We start from the raw sequence: 19,921 nt of genomic DNA, 5'->3' as shown, positions 1-19,921 counted from the left end.
TCAGTGAAAGTTATTTGAACCTTAGCCATGTGCAGGTGGTTAACCCTATCAAGTTGAATAAGTATTTATCATACATTTCTTATCAATTTTCAGGAATTAAAAAAAAATACTATATATTCAAATAATTCCTTGTTTGATGTCTTTTTCTTAACTTACATCAGAATTGCTAAACACCAAAAGTTTTGACAGCCTAAGCAGGATAATGCATTAGTAAGAATAATTCTCTTGAAATGAGTTTGTATCATTTTATTATACTATTTACTTATACAAATGTCATCTGTTTATCATTGTCTTAAAAACATAAACTATCACTTATTAAACAAATAACACAACACCATATTCTACCAGTTTGTATATTGATAAACACATCTGAAAAAAATCACTTCTTTAAAATAGCTTTGATACCAGGGTAAAAATGATCTATTACATTATAAATAATCAAATGTTCTACAGAAACTTCTACCGTGAATTCTAGTATCCAAAAGTGAGACAGTAATCATTATTTTGATCAGTTAGAAAAAAAATTAACATGATTAACAGAATTTATACTTTTCCCTGTACAATACACAAATTATTCCTATAATTAAGTTTAAAAAATCATTCATATGATACCTTTCCCTATATACATGACATGATAAACATAAAAGAAAAATGCTTACAACATTTTTATCAAAAGTTAATTTAAACTAATAACAATTCATAATTATTCTGTATATATTACACTTATTGATTTAATGTAAAAAGAAATTGTAAGCAATTATACTTCAAAATCTTGACTTTATTGTTTACCATACAAAAACTGCCCATTATTTATAACCCAACTTTTGCTTTTGAGTAAAAAAAGAAAGGAATACACATACATATCAAACAATTTGGAAGCAGACAACAGAAATTAGATAAGCAAATGGTTTAGCTTAGACTTATTTAGACATAAATTTAGTACAAAAAATCAGGAATTCGTGTTTTGTAGCTGCCAAGAAAAATGCAGCCATTTTTTTATGTACAGCAATGTGTAGAACATTTACAATTTTGTGCAACAAGAATTTTTTTCTACTAATATTATACTCCTATATTGTGTGCAATAACCCAAGTGTAAGACTAGATAAGGAAAAAACTATTCAGAGGAGGATCCAGGATTTTTAAAACTGGGTAACAAGGGATCAATAAAAAGGAGGGTGGTAAAACTTTGCTACTGGTATTTGTAGAAACATATTGACTAGTATGTAAAGACAGTGTTTATCTAAATATGTTGTTAATCTGCAATGTCACTGCATATTAAGCCTGAATAAACTGTCTAATGTTTAATACAATGTAGCACCTAATATTCCTGCATAGTAAATCCCTGCATTGTTTTTCTGAATTATTTGGAAATACATCAACGTTATCTTGTAGTACCATGTTCTGTATTTATCCTGGTTCCTTTACTAAAGTTTTTTATGCACAATAAACAAGCCAGTCCTGTATGGTTAGGTTCTGTCATAATACTTTTGATAACACCATCTTCAATTATCAGACAGTACCTGTAAAAAAACAAAGATGACTGATTATTGAAAACTATATTACTGTTCTATAACTATACTAAAAATTAGCTCTTTTAGAATACTACATCTTCTCTTAATCCTTTAGTCCCCAATCCCGCCTGTAGGCGTGATGGCGACAACCATTCTTTGATGCCCCGTATGACCCTCCATACTTTTTTTGAACTGCCCCAGCTGAACTGTCATGATAGCAGGGACTTCAACCAAGCAATTCATGGTCCATAAACTCTCCTCAGATGTCTGTTCATGACAATATGGCACTTTGAAAGCCGTTTAAGAGTTCAAAATCGGAAAAACGTGAAAAGTAGCCAAAATCAGGTGGGGGTGGGCATCTTTTGATGGCAACTACGTAACTGGAAGTGACTGTAGGTATAAATTATTATCATAAATGCATACAAAGGTGGTTCAGGAACACAACGAGGTATAATATGGCCAATAGGAATTTAGTCTGTAAAATCTAGGTCACAGTTTTGCCAAAAATCAGTAAAAACGGACATTTAGACAGACCTTAATTGACAATAATAATTCCCCAGCAAGACACTCAAGTCCCACATACTCATAGTTAGCATCAATGGACTGCTGTAACTATAGGGTAATACCCTAATGACAAAGAAACACAGTGTTGTCAATGTTCACCTCTCAAGGTCGTTTTAAAATCGGAAAATAGACGGAAAATTACCATTTTTCAGTGGGGGTGGATTCAAACCCAAGAGAAAATATTCCACCTTCCACTCCATCCCCACCCATGCCATCCGCCCCCAAATCCCAATATATAGTTTAATAGATGAGCACCAGTTACAGCATCAAGAGTCTGCTAATTTGCATATGATTGCAAATTGTCGAAAACGCCTGATTTTCCAGAAATCTCTTGGGGGCGAATGAGTTAAACTAAAAATATTTTTTTCCCGATTTTCAACCTCTAAAGAGTGTTTTGGTCAGTTTTACACCCCAAACGACCCTCAAACCCAACAGAAGCCAAATTTAAAAATTTTGATCAAATTGTTTAACCCTTAAGCCCCAAATCCCGCCTGTAGGCGTGATGGCGACAACCATTCTTTGATGGCCCGTATGACCCTCCATACTTTTTTTGAACTGCCCCAGCTGAACTGTCATGATAGCAGGGACTTCAACCAAGCAATTCATGGTCCATAAACTCTCCTCAGATGTCTGTTCATGAAAATATGGCACTTTGAAAGCCGTTTAAGAGTTCAAAATCGGAAAAACGTGAAAAGTAGCCAAAATCAGGTGGGGGTGGGCATCTTTTGATGGCAACTACGTAACTAGAAGTGACTGTAGGTATAAATTATTATCATAAATGCATACAAAGGTGGTTCAGGAACACAACGAGGTATAATATGGCCAATAGGAATCTAGACTGTAAAATCTAGGTCACAGTTTTGCCAAAAATCAGTAAAAACGGACATTTAGACAGACCTTAATTGACAATAATAATTCCCCAGCAAGACACTCAAGTCCCAAATACTCACAGTTAGCATCAATGGACTGCTGTAACTATAGGGTAATACCCTAATGACAAAGAAACACAGTGTTGTCAATGTTCACCTCTCAAGGTCGTTTTAAAATTGGAAAATAGACGGAAAATTACCATTTTTCAGTGGGGGTGGATTCAAACCCAAGAGAAAATATTCCACCTCCCACTCCATCCCCACCCATGCCATCCGCCCCCAAATCCCAATATATAGTTTAATAGATGAGCACCAGTTACAGCATCAAGAGTCTGCTAATTTGCATATGATTGCAAATTTTCGAAAATGCCTGATTTTTCAGAAATCTCTTGGGGGCGAATGAGTTAAACTAAAAATATTTTTTTCCCGATTTTCAACCTCTAAAGAGTGTTTTGGTCAGTTTTACACCCCAAACGACCCTCAAACCCAACAGAAGCCAAATTTAAAAATTTTGATCAAATTGTTTAACCCTTAAGCCCCCAATGACCCTCCATACTTTTTTTGAACTGCCCCAGCTGAACTGTCATGATAGCAGGGACTTCAACCAAGCAATTCATGGTCCATAAACTCTCCTCAGATGTCTGTTCATGACAATATGGCACTTTGAAAGCCGTTTAAGAGTTCAAAATCGGAAAAACGTGAAAAGTAGCCAAAATCAGGTGGGGGTGGGCATCTTTTGATGGCAGCTACGTAACTAGAAGTGACTGTAGGTATAAATTATTATCATAAATGCATACAAAGGTGGTTCAGGAACACAACGAGGTATCCTTTTACTAACAATTCAACATTGATGAAAATCAAGTTTTACAGAGACAAAATTTGCCTCGGTGGGAAAACTGACAATACTTGTCCATTAAGATTGTGGTTGAGCACACCTGCCACTTGCAGGTTTCTAACTCACAACCTACAAAATGTAAGTGTTGACAGGCTAATGATATAGTTGTAGGAAGATTTATACCACTCAGTCACCAAGGCTTCGCATCAAGACCTGTAATTCTAAAAATGAAATGGAGCTGAATAGACTTTATAAGGTAAAAGATGGGCATTCTTAAAATAGGGGAAATATACTCTACTTTATAGCAATACAGGCTCCTTTGAGTCTTTAGTTTTGTAATCGTTTCTTGTGAAATTTAATTCTCACCTTTTAGATCTAACATTCCCTAGCAATTTAGTACAGTCCAAATCCATATTCATAGCTTTAGTAAACTCTGCTTTAGGATCTGCCAACATTGTAATCTGAAATAAAAATTGAGAACAGTTTGAGGTCACTTACCTGAGGGTTATTTCAGTGCAACATGTTTTGCCATTTTTATTTTACCTGCTGCCATGAAATACACTGTGTTTTGTGAAATCGGTAAAAAGATCAATGTGCAAGAAATTTTTAATTGTTAGTTCATCGTGAACTGGCAATTTCATTTCGCGTTCCTCGGTGCAGATACCTCCCCTTTCACCCCTCTTACTTTACTACACTACTTACTTATATAAACATCAACCAAATATTTCAAATGTTGTCACACTACAACAGTTGAAATTTAAACTTCAATTGACACATATTCTAACAGACAAAAGATGGAGACGTTCTGAGGCCTTTCTGTGTCTTAAATATTGGAAGCATTGCAAACAGTAGTTTAAGTTTCATAAAAATAATTAAAAGATGCATGCTAAGTTTTTAGGTTTTTCAAAATTGTGAATAAAGAGGAAGATTTTAATATGGCAAAATTTCATTTGATAAATTTTTCTTAATATCTAAAACAATTCATTATAGCCTTGAGTGGAAGATAACTTTTCTGAATGTTAAAAGTACAAGATTCTGTCAAATATGAGAAACTATGATATAAAGCCAAAATTACTGAAACTCTCTGAATGAAAAAGGCAATTACAGATTAGAAGTTCATTTACCTTTCCTTCAGCGCTGACCTGTTTTCCCCAAGCTGACATTACAAATGGGTCATTAACAGAAATACAGCATATCAAATCATATCCTTCCTCCTAAAAATACAAATCATACATTTTCTATCATGTTAATTTTAAAAAGAGTTCACATACTACAATTTCACACCTGTTTTACTTATGATTTGAATTCGTGTGGACAATCTGTAATATAAAGGTTTTACCACAAGTATCACATAAATTTATTATTATCAATGATCCATGAAAATGAGGTCACAGTCAGATGAAGTATGCCAGACAAATATGTACAACTTCAATCTTTCCAAACACCAAATATAGTGGTCCTATTGCTAATACATGAAGTAACCGAGAAACAGATCAAATCACAAAATCTTAATTGACCAATAAACCATGAAAATATGGTCAAGGTAATATTAACCTTGCCAGACAAACGTACACCTTACATGGTATGAATTAGTTCTGTCAAGTTTCATTTGTTTGTAAACTTTGAAATATGTATTCTAAAAATATTTTTTCTGAAAGGCAATAGAATAATGAATTGTCTATCAAACTTGTATGCTGATCACATGTTATTGTAGCTTTACATTACAGGTTATCTGAGAAATACCCATTTTTACTCTTATTTTTCATGTGCATATTTTCAATGAATATCTATTTTTCTATGAATATAAAAAAATAAAATTTACCTTAAATCTGTCAAAGTTTTCAAGATATTCTGGAAGATGTGCCTGCAAGTAAATCCAAAAATATAATTAAAAACAAAGATTACTGTCAATAAATATCCAAATAGCAGAACTGAGTCATAGGTAGCTATGTTAAATAAAAAAGGAACACACTTGAAATTTTCACCTGCTTATGATGATGACTGAACAATAACATGAAACTATTGAAGGTCAAGGAGGTACTAAATGTACTACATGGAAACTTACCACTGATTTATAATGGGATATTAAACAAATATATATATAAAAGAAAATGCTTTTGCAACTTCTTGTAAAATTCAAAAATAGATATTTTACATTGCAAGTAATATTGGTTAAACATGTATCTACCTATTGGTTATATATCATTTATATTTAAAAGAATTCATAAATAGGGGTGTACAAATGCATGTGTTATTGCTTTTATAATATTATATGATACATTGTATTACCGTTGTACACCCAGGTGTAAATGCACCAACTACCGAAAACAATACACCTCTTTTATTTTTAAACAATTCTTGGAGATTCACTTTCTTTTCAGGGGTATCTTCATACACAGACACTATTGGTAACTTTTCTCCAATCTGAAAAAAAAAATAAATCATTTTTGGTTATGAACTAAAAATTTAAAAGTTACATTTCACTACAGTCAAACCTTTCACAAGTCACAGATCACCTTTTTGTCATCTCTAGTAATACTTATGCATTTAAAGCCTCAATTCAAAGGTCACCATTCCTATAAAGTCATTTTCTCTCATACCAAAGTTGACATGTTATACTTGATTGTACTTGTAGATGTAGTCTTTTACTGCACAATGGTACCCACTCCCTTCCATCCCCAACCCCACAAAAAAATATCTCAAGTAATAGTTGGACCCTTAATATTCATATTCTAAAATCTAAACTATTTGATCAAGTCATACAAGTGGGGGAAGCTACACAAACATGATAATAGCCTTACTATTGAAAAATGCCTATGTCAAGCCTGGAGAATGACAGTGCTTACAGTCACTGTGTCAATTGTGAATGATCTATGTGTAAATATCATGAATATTGTATGAACATTGGTTTAGATTTCTTTTTATGTTTTAACACATATATTTTTTTGCAAACATCAAAAACTTTTACATTTTTAATATATTATGATTATATGGAACTAAATGGTTTCTAGAACTAAAATGAAAGATGACACAGAACTTTCACTTACAGTCATGACACATTTGTAATAGTTATAAAAAGCTACATTGTAGTAGTGAAAAAAACAAGATAATATATATATGTCTTTGCAATTGTATACTAAATAAAATGCTTCGCTGGTGTAGCCTGATACAACCGCAGAGATTGAACCATGAATAGATAGGGTTTGGACACCATATTAAAGCTTGATACTGTGTGAATTTGGATTGTGATCAAATTTTAACATATTAATATAGGTTTCTGACACATAATAAATGTGGTTGAAGATCTTAAAAATCTATTGGGCAATTCTGTGATGATTTCTTCTTGAAACTTTTCTAAAAATTTTGTAGAAAAAAATCCCTGCCCCATTTGTTTTTACCCCTCTCCCTCCCCCTTGGAGTTACTACCCCCAAACTCAATCACAGCCTTCTCTTTGTGGTATGGAAGCTTATAGTCCAATTTTAGAGAGATCCATACACTTAAACACAAGATATTGTCTGAAAACTAAAAAATGCTTATTTTTGGCCCCTTTTTTGTCCCTAATTCCTGCATGATAGGGATAAATACCCACCAAACCAATCCCAACCTTGCTTTTGTGGTATTTAATATTATTTTAAAATTTCATAGAGATCCTGATTATATATACTAAGTGTCCATAATAAAATAGAGAAAATGGTAGTTTAAAAATTGAAAAAAAAACCCAATTAAATTGACACCTCCTTTTTTTTTTATATATCCAAACGTTCTTGTACATGTATACAATTAGTTTTTTTTTTTTATTAATAATTGTAAATACACAATGTACAAATGTATTTGAACCTTTAATCCTGCTAAATATTACAAAGACAGAAAAAAATCTGTCATGTATTTATATGTATATAGATATTGACCTTTTGAGTTTGAAATAAATCAAGATAATATTATATAAGGCTATGGATTATGATCCTTTTCTACTGAAATTGCACCAAAGAGAAAATAAAATGTAGTAATCTGGTAATACAAGAGTTCTTTTATGAGGGCATACACAATTTTTTCAAGCATAGGCATTCTCCTGTAGAAAAAAAGTAAAGATATATCCATATATACTTCTCTGAGACTACTATAACAGTATCATCGTGTAATGTGTTTTCGTACTAATAACAATTTTCACTGCTTACGGTTTTTACTGTTGAGTTTTTATTTAGGTGTTTACTCAGATTCAAAAAGCATGTCCTGTAGATTGATTTTAGGTATCTAGTTTTTTTGTCAATGATTTCTACGATTTTTTTACTGTTTCCGATTACTTTGCGATTTTTGTATGTCAAAAAAACGGCGTCATATGTTTTCGTATGAAATAAAAATTGGATCAGTACACGGACAGGAAATGACTACAAAATCCGGAAATAAATTTTTTCTAAAGTCGTGGTTCTGGTGATCGCTTGAATCATAAAAAAAGTTATTAAATACTTTTCAGTACTAAAAATTACTAGTAAATAGTGTAAGGTTGGTGTTTCGTGTGATGAAATTTTTAGATTTTGATTAATTTTCAGATTGGCACCTGGTTTGTACAAAATACATTATTTTTTCTAAAATAAAATGCAGTTTTCAAAATTTATGATTAAATATAAAAAGTTAAGACTGTTTTCATCTTCATGTATCAAGGATGTATAAAAAAAAAATGTCAATGAAATATTGAATAGTTGGATTTTGAACAACCATTTTATATAAGAACCCTGCTAATTTTAACTCGATGGTTTGTAATTAAAACGGCCAAAAAAACACATGACAGTCATATGTCTTGAAGATCCGGTGTCTGACTTGCAAAAAACATATCTGGACTTTATTTTAACCCTTCAGAATTTTTTTCCACAACTATTCTAGTGATGCGTATTTTTGACATTAAATAAAAATGGCTAAATAGGTCAGTTTTATTTAATTTGTTCTAACGTCTTTAAAAAGCGACGTTGAATATGTTTTAAATATATCAAGTTGTAGTGATGTTGTTGTTCTAAATATAGAAACAGAAAAACATGCCACAATGTACGCGTATGCAGTCGAAACCGACGAAATGTGGTTGATACGAAAACATATGACATACGAAAACATATGACACGACGATACTTCTAATTAGTAAAGTTAGAGGCATAAATTATTTATTTTCACAGATGTACAGTCATGACAGTGTACATTTTTCTACCTTGAATGACCGAAAAATATATTTCCGTGCACAGGATGTGGAGTGCTTTTGAAGAACTGAGTTACAGGTCCTAAATAGCCATGCTGTCATTTTTTCAAAACTGTTGCTGGCCCAAGACCACAATTAATGACCCCACTTTTCGTTGTTCACGAATATAGTTCCCTTTAATTAAAGTGTATTTCTTCTTAAATTTTTTTCTTTCCTTTTCTCAAACATTTCTTAGCTTTTATAAGGTGGAAATGAAAGAAGAGAGGTGAAATAAATTTTTAGATGTTTAATTTTAACTGATTTTGATATGGAAAGAGTGATTAGGTCAGGTGCAAAAAGGTGATATTTACAGTTTTCGGAACATCTCTTGACTTGTCCATAGGGGTATGGATGTGTATTGGCTAAATTTGTAAGTTGTATATGTGCAATTTTTCTGAAACTTGGACATATTTTTGGACTTGTACTGTACATTACACACACAAAAGATCTGCCAAAAAGAATAGGTCAATTTTTTTTAATGAGACAAAACATTATAAAGAACTAATAGAGGAATTAATTGTGGTCTCGGGCCTAAGATAATAGGCCCAAGACCACAATTAATGACCCCACTTTTCGTTGTTCACGAATATAGTTCCCTTTAATTAAAGTGTATTTCTTCTTAAATTTTTTTCTTTCCTTTTCTCAAACATTTCTTAGCTTTTATAAGGTGGAAATGAAAGAAGAGAGGTGAAATAAATTTTTAGATGTTTAATTTTAACTGATTTTGATATGGAAAGAGTGATTAGGTCAGGTGCAAAAAGGTGATATTTACAGTTTTCGGAACATCTCTTGACTTGTCCATAGGGGTATGGATGTGTATTGGCTAAATTTGTAAGTTGTATATGTGCAATTTTTCTGAAACTTGGACATATTTTTGGACTTGTACTGTACATTACACACACAAAAGATCTGCCAAAAAGAATAGGTCAATTTTTTTTAATGAGACAAAACATTATAAAGAACTAATAGAGGAATTAATTGTGGTCTCGGGCCTAAGAGGCTGATTCCCAAAATCTTGAAAATAAAGAATTGACCAACTTTATTGGCAGAAAGTCACTTCAAATGATAAATACTAGTTGATTATTGTATTTTTAACTTATATATATCATGATTCTGGGATAATGGGCACTTTGGGGGTATTTTTGGCCATTTTGATGCACTGAAAAACCTTTGACCCCTGTTTCAGCCCTTTCTGTCAATTCTGTTGGACCCCTTTTTATTTTTAGAATATATTACTACTCTTATGTCTTTCTAAAACAATATCTTCAAAATGGATGCATTTTTACAAAAATATAGACAAAAACTGAATGATAGCTCTGCACCTGGCTATAATGGGCAGTGTCAAATTTGGACAGGTTTATGTACACCTAATGGCAAATATGGGGTTATAAATTGTAAATTTCCAGATGCCAGAGGGTGGAGACAAATGCATGTGCACAGGCTTGCCTACATGGTGCATCATCAGAATATTTTTATTGATAAATCTTATGATGTTTCGCACCTGTGCCACAATTCTAAATGTATTACTGTCGGGCATCTGTCGTTGGAACCTCATGGCTTCAACAACAGCCGACAGTCATGCGTTTCAACCTGTTCCTGCTTGGGCCACCCAGAACCCCTCCCTCCCTGTAGAGTGGAGTTGAAAATGGATAATAATAATTTGGGTAAAATATTAATTGGGTACATTTATTTTTATAACTATCCAAGGGAAGGGCTGGCAAAAAAATTGAAATGAGGGAGAAAAAGAAAAGAAATTTCAAGACTGATGTACAACAAATTCAGATTCTTTTTTTAATATTTGTGTGGCCCTTAAAAGGACCTTTTATGATTCTGTTTGCTGTTGGTCTTTAGGTGGATCAGCTGGTATCTCAGTCAGCAGCAGGTCTTGGATTGAGCTTCGGTTTACAGTAGCTGTCATGGTCCTGGAAATGTAAGGCAGGTTGTGGATCTAATTGGTCTTTGCAGTAATAATCGTGCTTTTTATTCATTTCCCTCCATGTTTTGTGCTCGGCTAACTTTTCTGCACTCTGCTGTAATCTCCTTTCTTGAACTGCTGGTCTCAGTTCATAATCCTGACTGTATTTGAAGTTGGTGTCCATTTTCTTCAGGTAAAGTTGACTTCTAGTTGAAAGGTCTACTCCTAAATTCTTACATTTCAGTTGGGTTGAAGTTCCTGGCATATTGTTATTTCGATGCACTCCTGAGGCAAGTCGTCCTTCCATATTTTTGGAGTAAATTACATTTTTTGGCAAATTTACACTCATTGCTCTGTGAACTCCTTCATTTTTATTTGTATTATCATACAGTTTCATACTTTTAACAGCTGCTTTTGTTAGTTTCATTTTCAGGATTTCTTGTAGTAAAAATTTGTCTGTTTTATCCATTTGCAGGGCAGTGATTTGGTATGTGGACAAGTAATGGGAACGACTCCACCAGTTAAGTGCAGCATCACCTTTGCAGACAATGGAATGTTCCTGACACAGGGTGCAGTCACCATCATAGCAGCGAAGAGTTGCATCTAGAACTTTTGGTAAGTCTTTACTCATATCGTGAATGTTTTTGTCGTACTTTTCCATCAGTTTATTAATTATCATGGAGCATCTGCACTTAATATCTTTGCTAAACACTGTCTTTAGTTGTCTATTTTCTTCTTTTGTTTTACCATGGAACATTCCCGCACTGTATTGAGCACGATTAGAGGCCCTGAATTGAGACTGCCCCAAATGTACTGGATCTGCTAGTCTTTCTACCTCCCACATTGGTTCCAGAGCTTTAATAGCATCTTCAATACCTCTAGCTGAACGTCCATCTCCATCTGTGGTCACATACCGTACAAGAAATTTCTGTAGTCCTAGCTGGTTCCCCATCTCTTTTCCCAGCTCATACTCTGACAGGGCAGCAGCTCTGTATAAATTTGAAGTACATTCTTCATGACCAGGACATTCTATTGGAAAGCCTTTCCCTCTAAGCCAAGCCCCTCTCCAGCACATCTTGTTCTGCACAACTGCAGCTACAATAAACTTTCTGTCTGTCATTGTTTCAATACCAAGTGCGAATGCTTGAGTGGCATTCTGACCCGGCTTCTTTTTACTAACAATTGTATTGCTGTTGTATCTAGCATCCACAGTTATGTTGATTTCATTTTCTGGTACACCTCTCTTTCTGTTCTCTTCTTTTACTAGTTCAAGTTTCTGTGCCATGTCTGTTTTGTTGAGATTGACCATTTCAGCTGCTACTCTGTTAGATGTGCGTTGCATACTGCTTCGGCATGGTGGTGGTGTGTCAACTCCTGCAAGTAGTTGCTGCACCGTGGTATTACCAATTGGGCAATCCTGCAAAGCAGATGCAAGGGCTACATTTGGTTGTCCTGGGTTGGGTCCTGGTTTGCCATTAGCTATTTCTTTATACATCTTCATTCTGTCTCCAATAAAACCACAGGTTTTGCATTTCAGGGTATACTGCCAGCAAGTTCCCCACTTTTTCTGTTCATGATAGTCCACATTCATCCTAGGACAGGATGGTGACTCCACTTTATGTTTATCATAAGTAGTGTTGATCAAGCTGGTTGTCAGTTCACTGTCTATCAATCTCATACCAGAATGTAATGCGTTGTTTTCTTCTATTTTCAGGTTAGCATTCGCTTGCGGTCGAAGAGTACAGATGTGACCAGTAGCCTTTTCACAGTCAGGAGATTGTAAAGTTTGCCGCACGTAGGAAGTACTTGCACTAGCTGAATCAGGGATCTGTATTGGCGTCCGGCTCCTGCTTCTACCACTTGTGCCTACAGGGAACCATCCAGGATTTCTTGGAGAGTTGTCTTTCTTTGACCTCTTCTTGCCTTTGCTATATGGGGTATAACCTTTAGTGAACATTTTAAAAATTTAACTGGATCCGTAATATCACAACTTGGACTGATAGCATAAACTTTGGACATCCTTATATTTATAATCAAGCACTGTATGATATCTGCTTTGATGTACATGTTTTCTTTTGATGCAGTCTGTGACATGGATTTCAAGAGACCACCTTCAGAGGCAACTTTGAATTAACAGAGTTTTCTTAGCAGTATCCAACTAAGCCAATTAATGTACTATTAGGGGTCCAGATAAAGATTGTTTTATCCAAATCTATTGAAATAGGTTACTTAATCATTTATTAAGAGATTAATTGAACAAAGAAGCATATTTATTTTTTTTATTAATGTTTTAGATAATTTATTTCTCAAAATTCAGGATAATTTTTAATAACTGTTTTTTTTTACAGAAATCTGTTAGAAAATTAAATTCTTTTTATCTATAAGGATAAACAAAACAGAAAACTTCACTAAAAAGTTTATTTTAGAGGAATATTTCAAGGAATAAAGAAATTACACAAGTTTGAAATTGTCTTTACATGTAATCTGACCTGATGTTACACTTGAATATTGGTACCTCAGGTAAATAGGCCAAGTACCTGTGAACTATGACTAATTAGTGTTTATGTTATATTTTACTTATTACAGATAAGATAAGCAATTTTTTAAGATAAGTTTTGAATGTAAATTTTCTTTTTAAATATTTTAAATGGATTTTTTTATATCTAGTGTTGGTATGTTAGCTAAATTAAAAAAAAAAATTTAAAAAAAAATTAATTTCAATTGAAAAAACATATTTTTTTATAAATTTTCTTTCAGATTCTAGAAATATAACCATTTAGCTACTATAGACATTTTACTTTTTTAAGATATCATGTTTAACAAGAAAGTTATTAAACTTTTACTTTTCCTAGTAGTTTCATGTTTTTATAATTTCAAGCCAGAAAATACCTACAATTATCAACCTGAGGGTAGTGTTATTAAAACTATCAGAACTGCCATAAAACTTGTCGGATTGATTTGATATTTGGTATGCTAGTTGGATATAGAATAAACTTAATGCGTGCCATTTTTTGGGGCATTATATTGAAGAAAAAGGGTCTAATAGGCCCAAGACCACAATTAATGACCCCACTTTTCGTTGTTCACGAATATAGTTCCCTTTAATTAAAGTGTATTTCTTCTTAAATTTTTTTCTTTCCTTTTCTCAAACATTTCTTAGCTTTTATAAGGTGGAAATGAAAGAAGAGAGGTGAAATAAATTTTTAGATGTTTAATTTTAACTGATTTTGATATGGAAAGAGTGATTAGGTCAGGTGCAAAAAGGTGATATTTACAGTTTTCGGAACATCTCTTGACTTGTCCATAGGGGTATGGATGTGTATTGGCTAAATTTGTAAGTTGTATATGTGCAATTTTTCTGAAACTTGGACATATTTTTGGACTTGTACTGTACATTACACACACAAAAGATCTGCCAAAAAGAATAGGTCAATTTTTTTTAATGAGACAAAACATTATAAAGAACTAATAGAGGAATTAATTGTGGTCTCGGGCCTAAGATAATAGGCCCAAGACCACAATTAATGACCCCACTTTTCGTTGTTCACGAATATAGTTCCCTTTAATTAAAGTGTATTTCTTCTTAAATTTTTTTCTTTCCTTTTCTCAAACATTTCTTAGCTTTTATAAGGTGGAAATGAAAGAAGAGAGGTGAAATAAATTTTTAGATGTTTAATTTTAACTGATTTTGATATGGAAAGAGTGATTAGGTCAGGTGCAAAAAGGTGATATTTACAGTTTTCGGAACATCTCTTGACTTGTCCATAGGGGTATGGATGTGTATTGGCTAAATTTGTAAGTTGTATATGTGCAATTTTTCTGAAACTTGGACATATTTTTGGACTTGTACTGTACATTACACACACAAAAGATCTGCCAAAAAGAATAGGTCAATTTTTTTTAATGAGACAAAACATTATAAAGAACTAATAGAGGAATTAATTGTGGTCTCGGGCCTAAGATAATAGGCCCAAGACCACAATTAATGACCCCACTTTTCGTTGTTCACGAATATAGTTCCCTTTAATTAAAGTGTATTTCTTCTTAAATTTTTTTCTTTCCTTTTCTCAAACATTTCTTAGCTTTTATAAGGTGGAAATGAAAGAAGAGAGGTGAAATAAATTTTTAGATGTTTAATTTTAACTGATTTTGATATGGAAAGAGTGATTAGGTCAGGTGCAAAAAGGTGATATTTACAGTTTTCGGAACATCTCTTGACTTGTCCATAGGGGTATGGATGTGTATTGGCTAAATTTGTAAGTTGTATATGTGCAATTTTTCTGAAACTTGGACATATTTTTGGACTTGTACTGTACATTACACACACAAAAGATCTGCCAAAAAGAATAGGTCAATTTTTTTTAATGAGACAAAACATTATAAAGAACTAATAGAGGAATTAATTGTGGTCTCGGGCCTAAGAGGCTGATTCCCAAAATCTTGAAAATAAAGAATTGACCAACTTTATTGGCAGAAAGTCACTTCAAATGATAAATACTAGTTGATTATTGTATTTTTAACTTATATATATCATGATTCTGGGATAATGGGCACTTTGGGGGTATTTTTGGCCATTTTGATGCACTGAAAAACCTTTGACCCCTGTTTCAGCCCTTTCTGTCAATTCTGTTGGACCCCTTTTTATTTTTAGAATATATTACTACTCTTATGTCTTTCTAAAACAATATCTTCAAAATGGATGCATTTTTACAAAAATATAGACAAAAACTGAATGATAGCTCTGCACCTGGCTATAATGGGCAGTGTCAAATTTGGACAGGTTTATGTACACCTAATGGCAAATATGGGGTTATAAATTGTAAATTTCCAGATGCCAGAGGGTGGAGACAAATGCATGTGCACAGGCTTGCCTACATGGTGCATCATCAGAATATTTTTATTGATAAATCTTATGATGTTTCGCACCTGTGCCACAATTCTAAATGTATTACTGTCGGGCATCTGTCGTTGGAACCTCATGGCTTCAACAACAGCCGACAGTCATGCGTTTCAACCTGTTCCTGCTTGGGCCACCCAGAACCCCTCCCTCCCTGTAGAGTGGAGTTGAAAATGGATAATAATAATTTGGGTAAAATATTAATTGGGTACATTTATTTTTATAACTATCCAAGGGAAGGGCTGGCAAAAAAATTGAAATGAGGGAGAAAAAGAAAAGAAATTTCAAGACTGATGTACAACAAATTCAGATTCTTTTTTTAATATTTGTGTGGCCCTTAAAAGGACCTTTTATGATTCTGTTTGCTGTTGGTCTTTAGGTGGATCAGCTGGTATCTCAGTCAGCAGCAGGTCTTGGATTGAGCTTCGGTTTACAGTAGCTGTCATGGTCCTGGAAATGTAAGGCAGGTTGTGGATCTAATTGGTCTTTGCAGTAATAATCGTGCTTTTTATTCATTTCCCTCCATGTTTTGTGCTCGGCTAACTTTTCTGCACTCTGCTGTAATCTCCTTTCTTGAACTGCTGGTCTCAGTTCATAATCCTGACTGTATTTGAAGTTGGTGTCCATTTTCTTCAGGTAAAGTTGACTTCTAGTTGAAAGGTCTACTCCTAAATTCTTACATTTCAGTTGGGTTGAAGTTCCTGGCATATTGTTATTTCGATGCACTCCTGAGGCAAGTCGTCCTTCCATATTTTTGGAGTAAATTACATTTTTTGGCAAATTTACACTCATTGCTCTGTGAACTCCTTCATTTTTATTTGTATTATCATACAGTTTCATACTTTTAACAGCTGCTTTTGTTAGTTTCATTTTCAGGATTTCTTGTAGTAAAAATTTGTCTGTTTTATCCATTTGCAGGGCAGTGATTTGGTATGTGGACAAGTAATGGGAACGACTCCACCAGTTAAGTGCAGCATCACCTTTGCAGACAATGGAATGTTCCTGACACAGGGTGCAGTCACCATCATAGCAGCGAAGAGTTGCATCTAGAACTTTTGGTAAGTCTTTACTCATATCGTGAATGTTTTTGTCGTACTTTTCCATCAGTTTATTAATTATCATGGAGCATCTGCACTTAATATCTTTGCTAAACACTGTCTTTAGTTGTCTATTTTCTTCTTTTGTTTTACCATGGAACATTCCCGCACTGTATTGAGCACGATTAGAGGCCCTGAATTGAGACTGCCCCAAATGTACTGGATCTGCTAGTCTTTCTACCTCCCACATTGGTTCCAGAGCTTTAATAGCATCTTCAATACCTCTAGCTGAACGTCCATCTCCATCTGTGGTCACATACCGTACAAGAAATTTCTGTAGTCCTAGCTGGTTCCCCATCTCTTTTCCCAGCTCATACTCTGACAGGGCAGCAGCTCTGTATAAATTTGAAGTACATTCTTCATGACCAGGACATTCTATTGGAAAGCCTTTCCCTCTAAGCCAAGCCCCTCTCCAGCACATCTTGTTCTGCACAACTGCAGCTACAATAAACTTTCTGTCTGTCATTGTTTCAATACCAAGTGCGAATGCTTGAGTGGCATTCTGACCCGGCTTCTTTTTACTAACAATTGTATTGCTGTTGTATCTAGCATCCACAGTTATGTTGATTTCATTTTCTGGTACACCTCTCTTTCTGTTCTCTTCTTTTACTAGTTCAAGTTTCTGTGCCATGTCTGTTTTGTTGAGATTGACCATTTCAGCTGCTACTCTGTTAGATGTGCGTTGCATACTGCTTCGGCATGGTGGTGGTGTGTCAACTCCTGCAAGTAGTTGCTGCACCGTGGTATTACCAATTGGGCAATCCTGCAAAGCAGATGCAAGGGCTACATTTGGTTGTCCTGGGTTGGGTCCTGGTTTGCCATTAGCTATTTCTTTATACATCTTCATTCTGTCTCCAATAAAACCACAGGTTTTGCATTTCAGGGTATACTGCCAGCAAGTTCCCCACTTTTTCTGTTCATGATAGTCCACATTCATCCTAGGACAGGATGGTGACTCCACTTTATGTTTATCATAAGTAGTGTTGATCAAGCTGGTTGTCAGTTCACTGTCTATCAATCTCATACCAGAATGTAATGCGTTGTTTTCTTCTATTTTCAGGTTAGCATTCGCTTGCGGTCGAAGAGTACAGATGTGACCAGTAGCCTTTTCACAGTCAGGAGATTGTAAAGTTTGCCGCACGTAGGAAGTACTTGCACTAGCTGAATCAGGGATCTGTATTGGCGTCCGGCTCCTGCTTCTACCACTTGTGCCTACAGGGAACCATCCAGGATTTCTTGGAGAGTTGTCTTTCTTTGACCTCTTCTTGCCTTTGCTATATGGGGTATAACCTTTAGTGAACATTTTAAAAATTTAACTGGATCCGTAATATCACAACTTGGACTGATAGCATAAACTTTGGACATCCTTATATTTATAATCAAGCACTGTATGATATCTGCTTTGATGTACATGTTTTCTTTTGATGCAGTCTGTGACATGGATTTCAAGAGACCACCTTCAGAGGCAACTTTGAATTAACAGAGTTTTCTTAGCAGTATCCAACTAAGCCAATTAATGTACTATTAGGGGTCCAGATAAAGATTGTTTTATCCAAATCTATTGAAATAGGTTACTTAATCATTTATTAAGAGATTAATTGAACAAAGAAGCATATTTATTTTTTTTATTAATGTTTTAGATAATTTATTTCTCAAAATTCAGGATAATTTTTAATAACTGTTTTTTTTTACAGAAATCTGTTAGAAAATTAAATTCTTTTTATCTATAAGGATAAACAAAACAGAAAACTTCACTAAAAAGTTTATTTTAGAGGAATATTTCAAGGAATAAAGAAATTACACAAGTTTGAAATTGTCTTTACATGTAATCTGACCTGATGTTACACTTGAATATTGGTACCTCAGGTAAATAGGCCAAGTACCTGTGAACTATGACTAATTAGTGTTTATGTTATATTTTACTTATTACAGATAAGATAAGCAATTTTTTAAGATAAGTTTTGAATGTAAATTTTCTTTTTAAATATTTTAAATGGATTTTTTTATATCTAGTGTTGGTATGTTAGCTAAATTAAAAAAAAAAATTTAAAAAAAAATTAATTTCAATTGAAAAAACATATTTTTTTATAAATTTTCTTTCAGATTCTAGAAATATAACCATTTAGCTACTATAGACATTTTACTTTTTTAAGATATCATGTTTAACAAGAAAGTTATTAAACTTTTACTTTTCCTAGTAGTTTCATGTTTTTATAATTTCAAGCCAGAAAATACCTACAATTATCAACCTGAGGGTAGTGTTATTAAAACTATCAGAACTGCCATAAAACTTGTCGGATTGATTTGATATTTGGTATGCTAGTTGGATATAGAATAAACTTAATGCGTGCCATTTTTTGGGGCATTATATTGAAGAAAAAGGGTCTAATAGGCCCAAGACCACAATTAATGACCCCACTTTTCGTTGTTCACGAATATAGTTCCCTTTAATTAAAGTGTATTTCTTCTTAAATTTTTTTCTTTCCTTTTCTCAAACATTTCTTAGCTTTTATAAGGTGGAAATGAAAGAAGAGAGGTGAAATAAATTTTTAGATGTTTAATTTTAACAGATTTTGATATGGAAAGAGTGATTAGGTCAGGTGCAAAAAGGTGATATTTACAGTTTTCGGAACATCTCTTGACTTGTCCATAGGGGTATGGATGTGTATTGGCTAAATTTGTAAGTTGTATATGTGCAATTTTTCTGAAACTTGGACATATTTTTGGACTTGTACTGTACATTACACACACAAAAGATCTGCCAAAAAGAATAGGTCAATTTTTTTTAATGAGACAAAACATTATAAAGAACTAATAGAGGAATTAATTGTGGTCTCGGGCCTGCTCAGCTGTTCATTTCTTTTCTTCTGTATAAGGGAGATAATCAGTTTTCAAAATATAATAAAGACCCATCATCGGAAAAGACGAAAGTCAATTCCGTGTCACTCAAACAAACAACGCACGTCTGATTTGTCATTTTATAAATTTCTGAGGAATAAAAGCATGAATTA

At 33.6% G+C, this 19,921-nt stretch overlaps 1 protein-coding gene across 1 annotated transcript; it reads right to left on the bottom strand.

Moving 5' to 3' along the window:
* Positions 1–229: 229 nt before the first annotated feature.
* On the bottom strand, positions 230–19,798 carry LOC139516985 (peroxiredoxin-5, mitochondrial-like). Its single transcript, XM_071307505.1, has 7 exons — positions 19,757–19,798; positions 8,975–9,082; positions 6,069–6,203; positions 5,602–5,643; positions 4,904–4,993; positions 4,146–4,240; positions 230–1,520 (listed from the first exon to the last, which is right to left on the bottom strand). Exons 2-7 carry the CDS (start codon positions 9,062–9,064, stop codon positions 1,382–1,384), a joined length of 591 nt encoding a protein of 196 aa, XP_071163606.1. The 5' UTR covers positions 9,065–9,082; positions 19,757–19,798; the 3' UTR covers positions 230–1,381.
* Positions 19,799–19,921: the final 123 nt, after the last annotated feature.

The sequence above is a fragment of the Mytilus edulis genome, chromosome 3, assembly GCF_963676685.1.
Source record: "Mytilus edulis chromosome 3, xbMytEdul2.2, whole genome shotgun sequence".
Taxonomy (NCBI): Eukaryota; Metazoa; Mollusca; class Bivalvia; order Mytilida; family Mytilidae; genus Mytilus; species Mytilus edulis.
The sequence above is the reverse complement of the archived record's forward strand: the minus strand, read 5'-3'. Positions and strand labels throughout refer to the sequence as shown.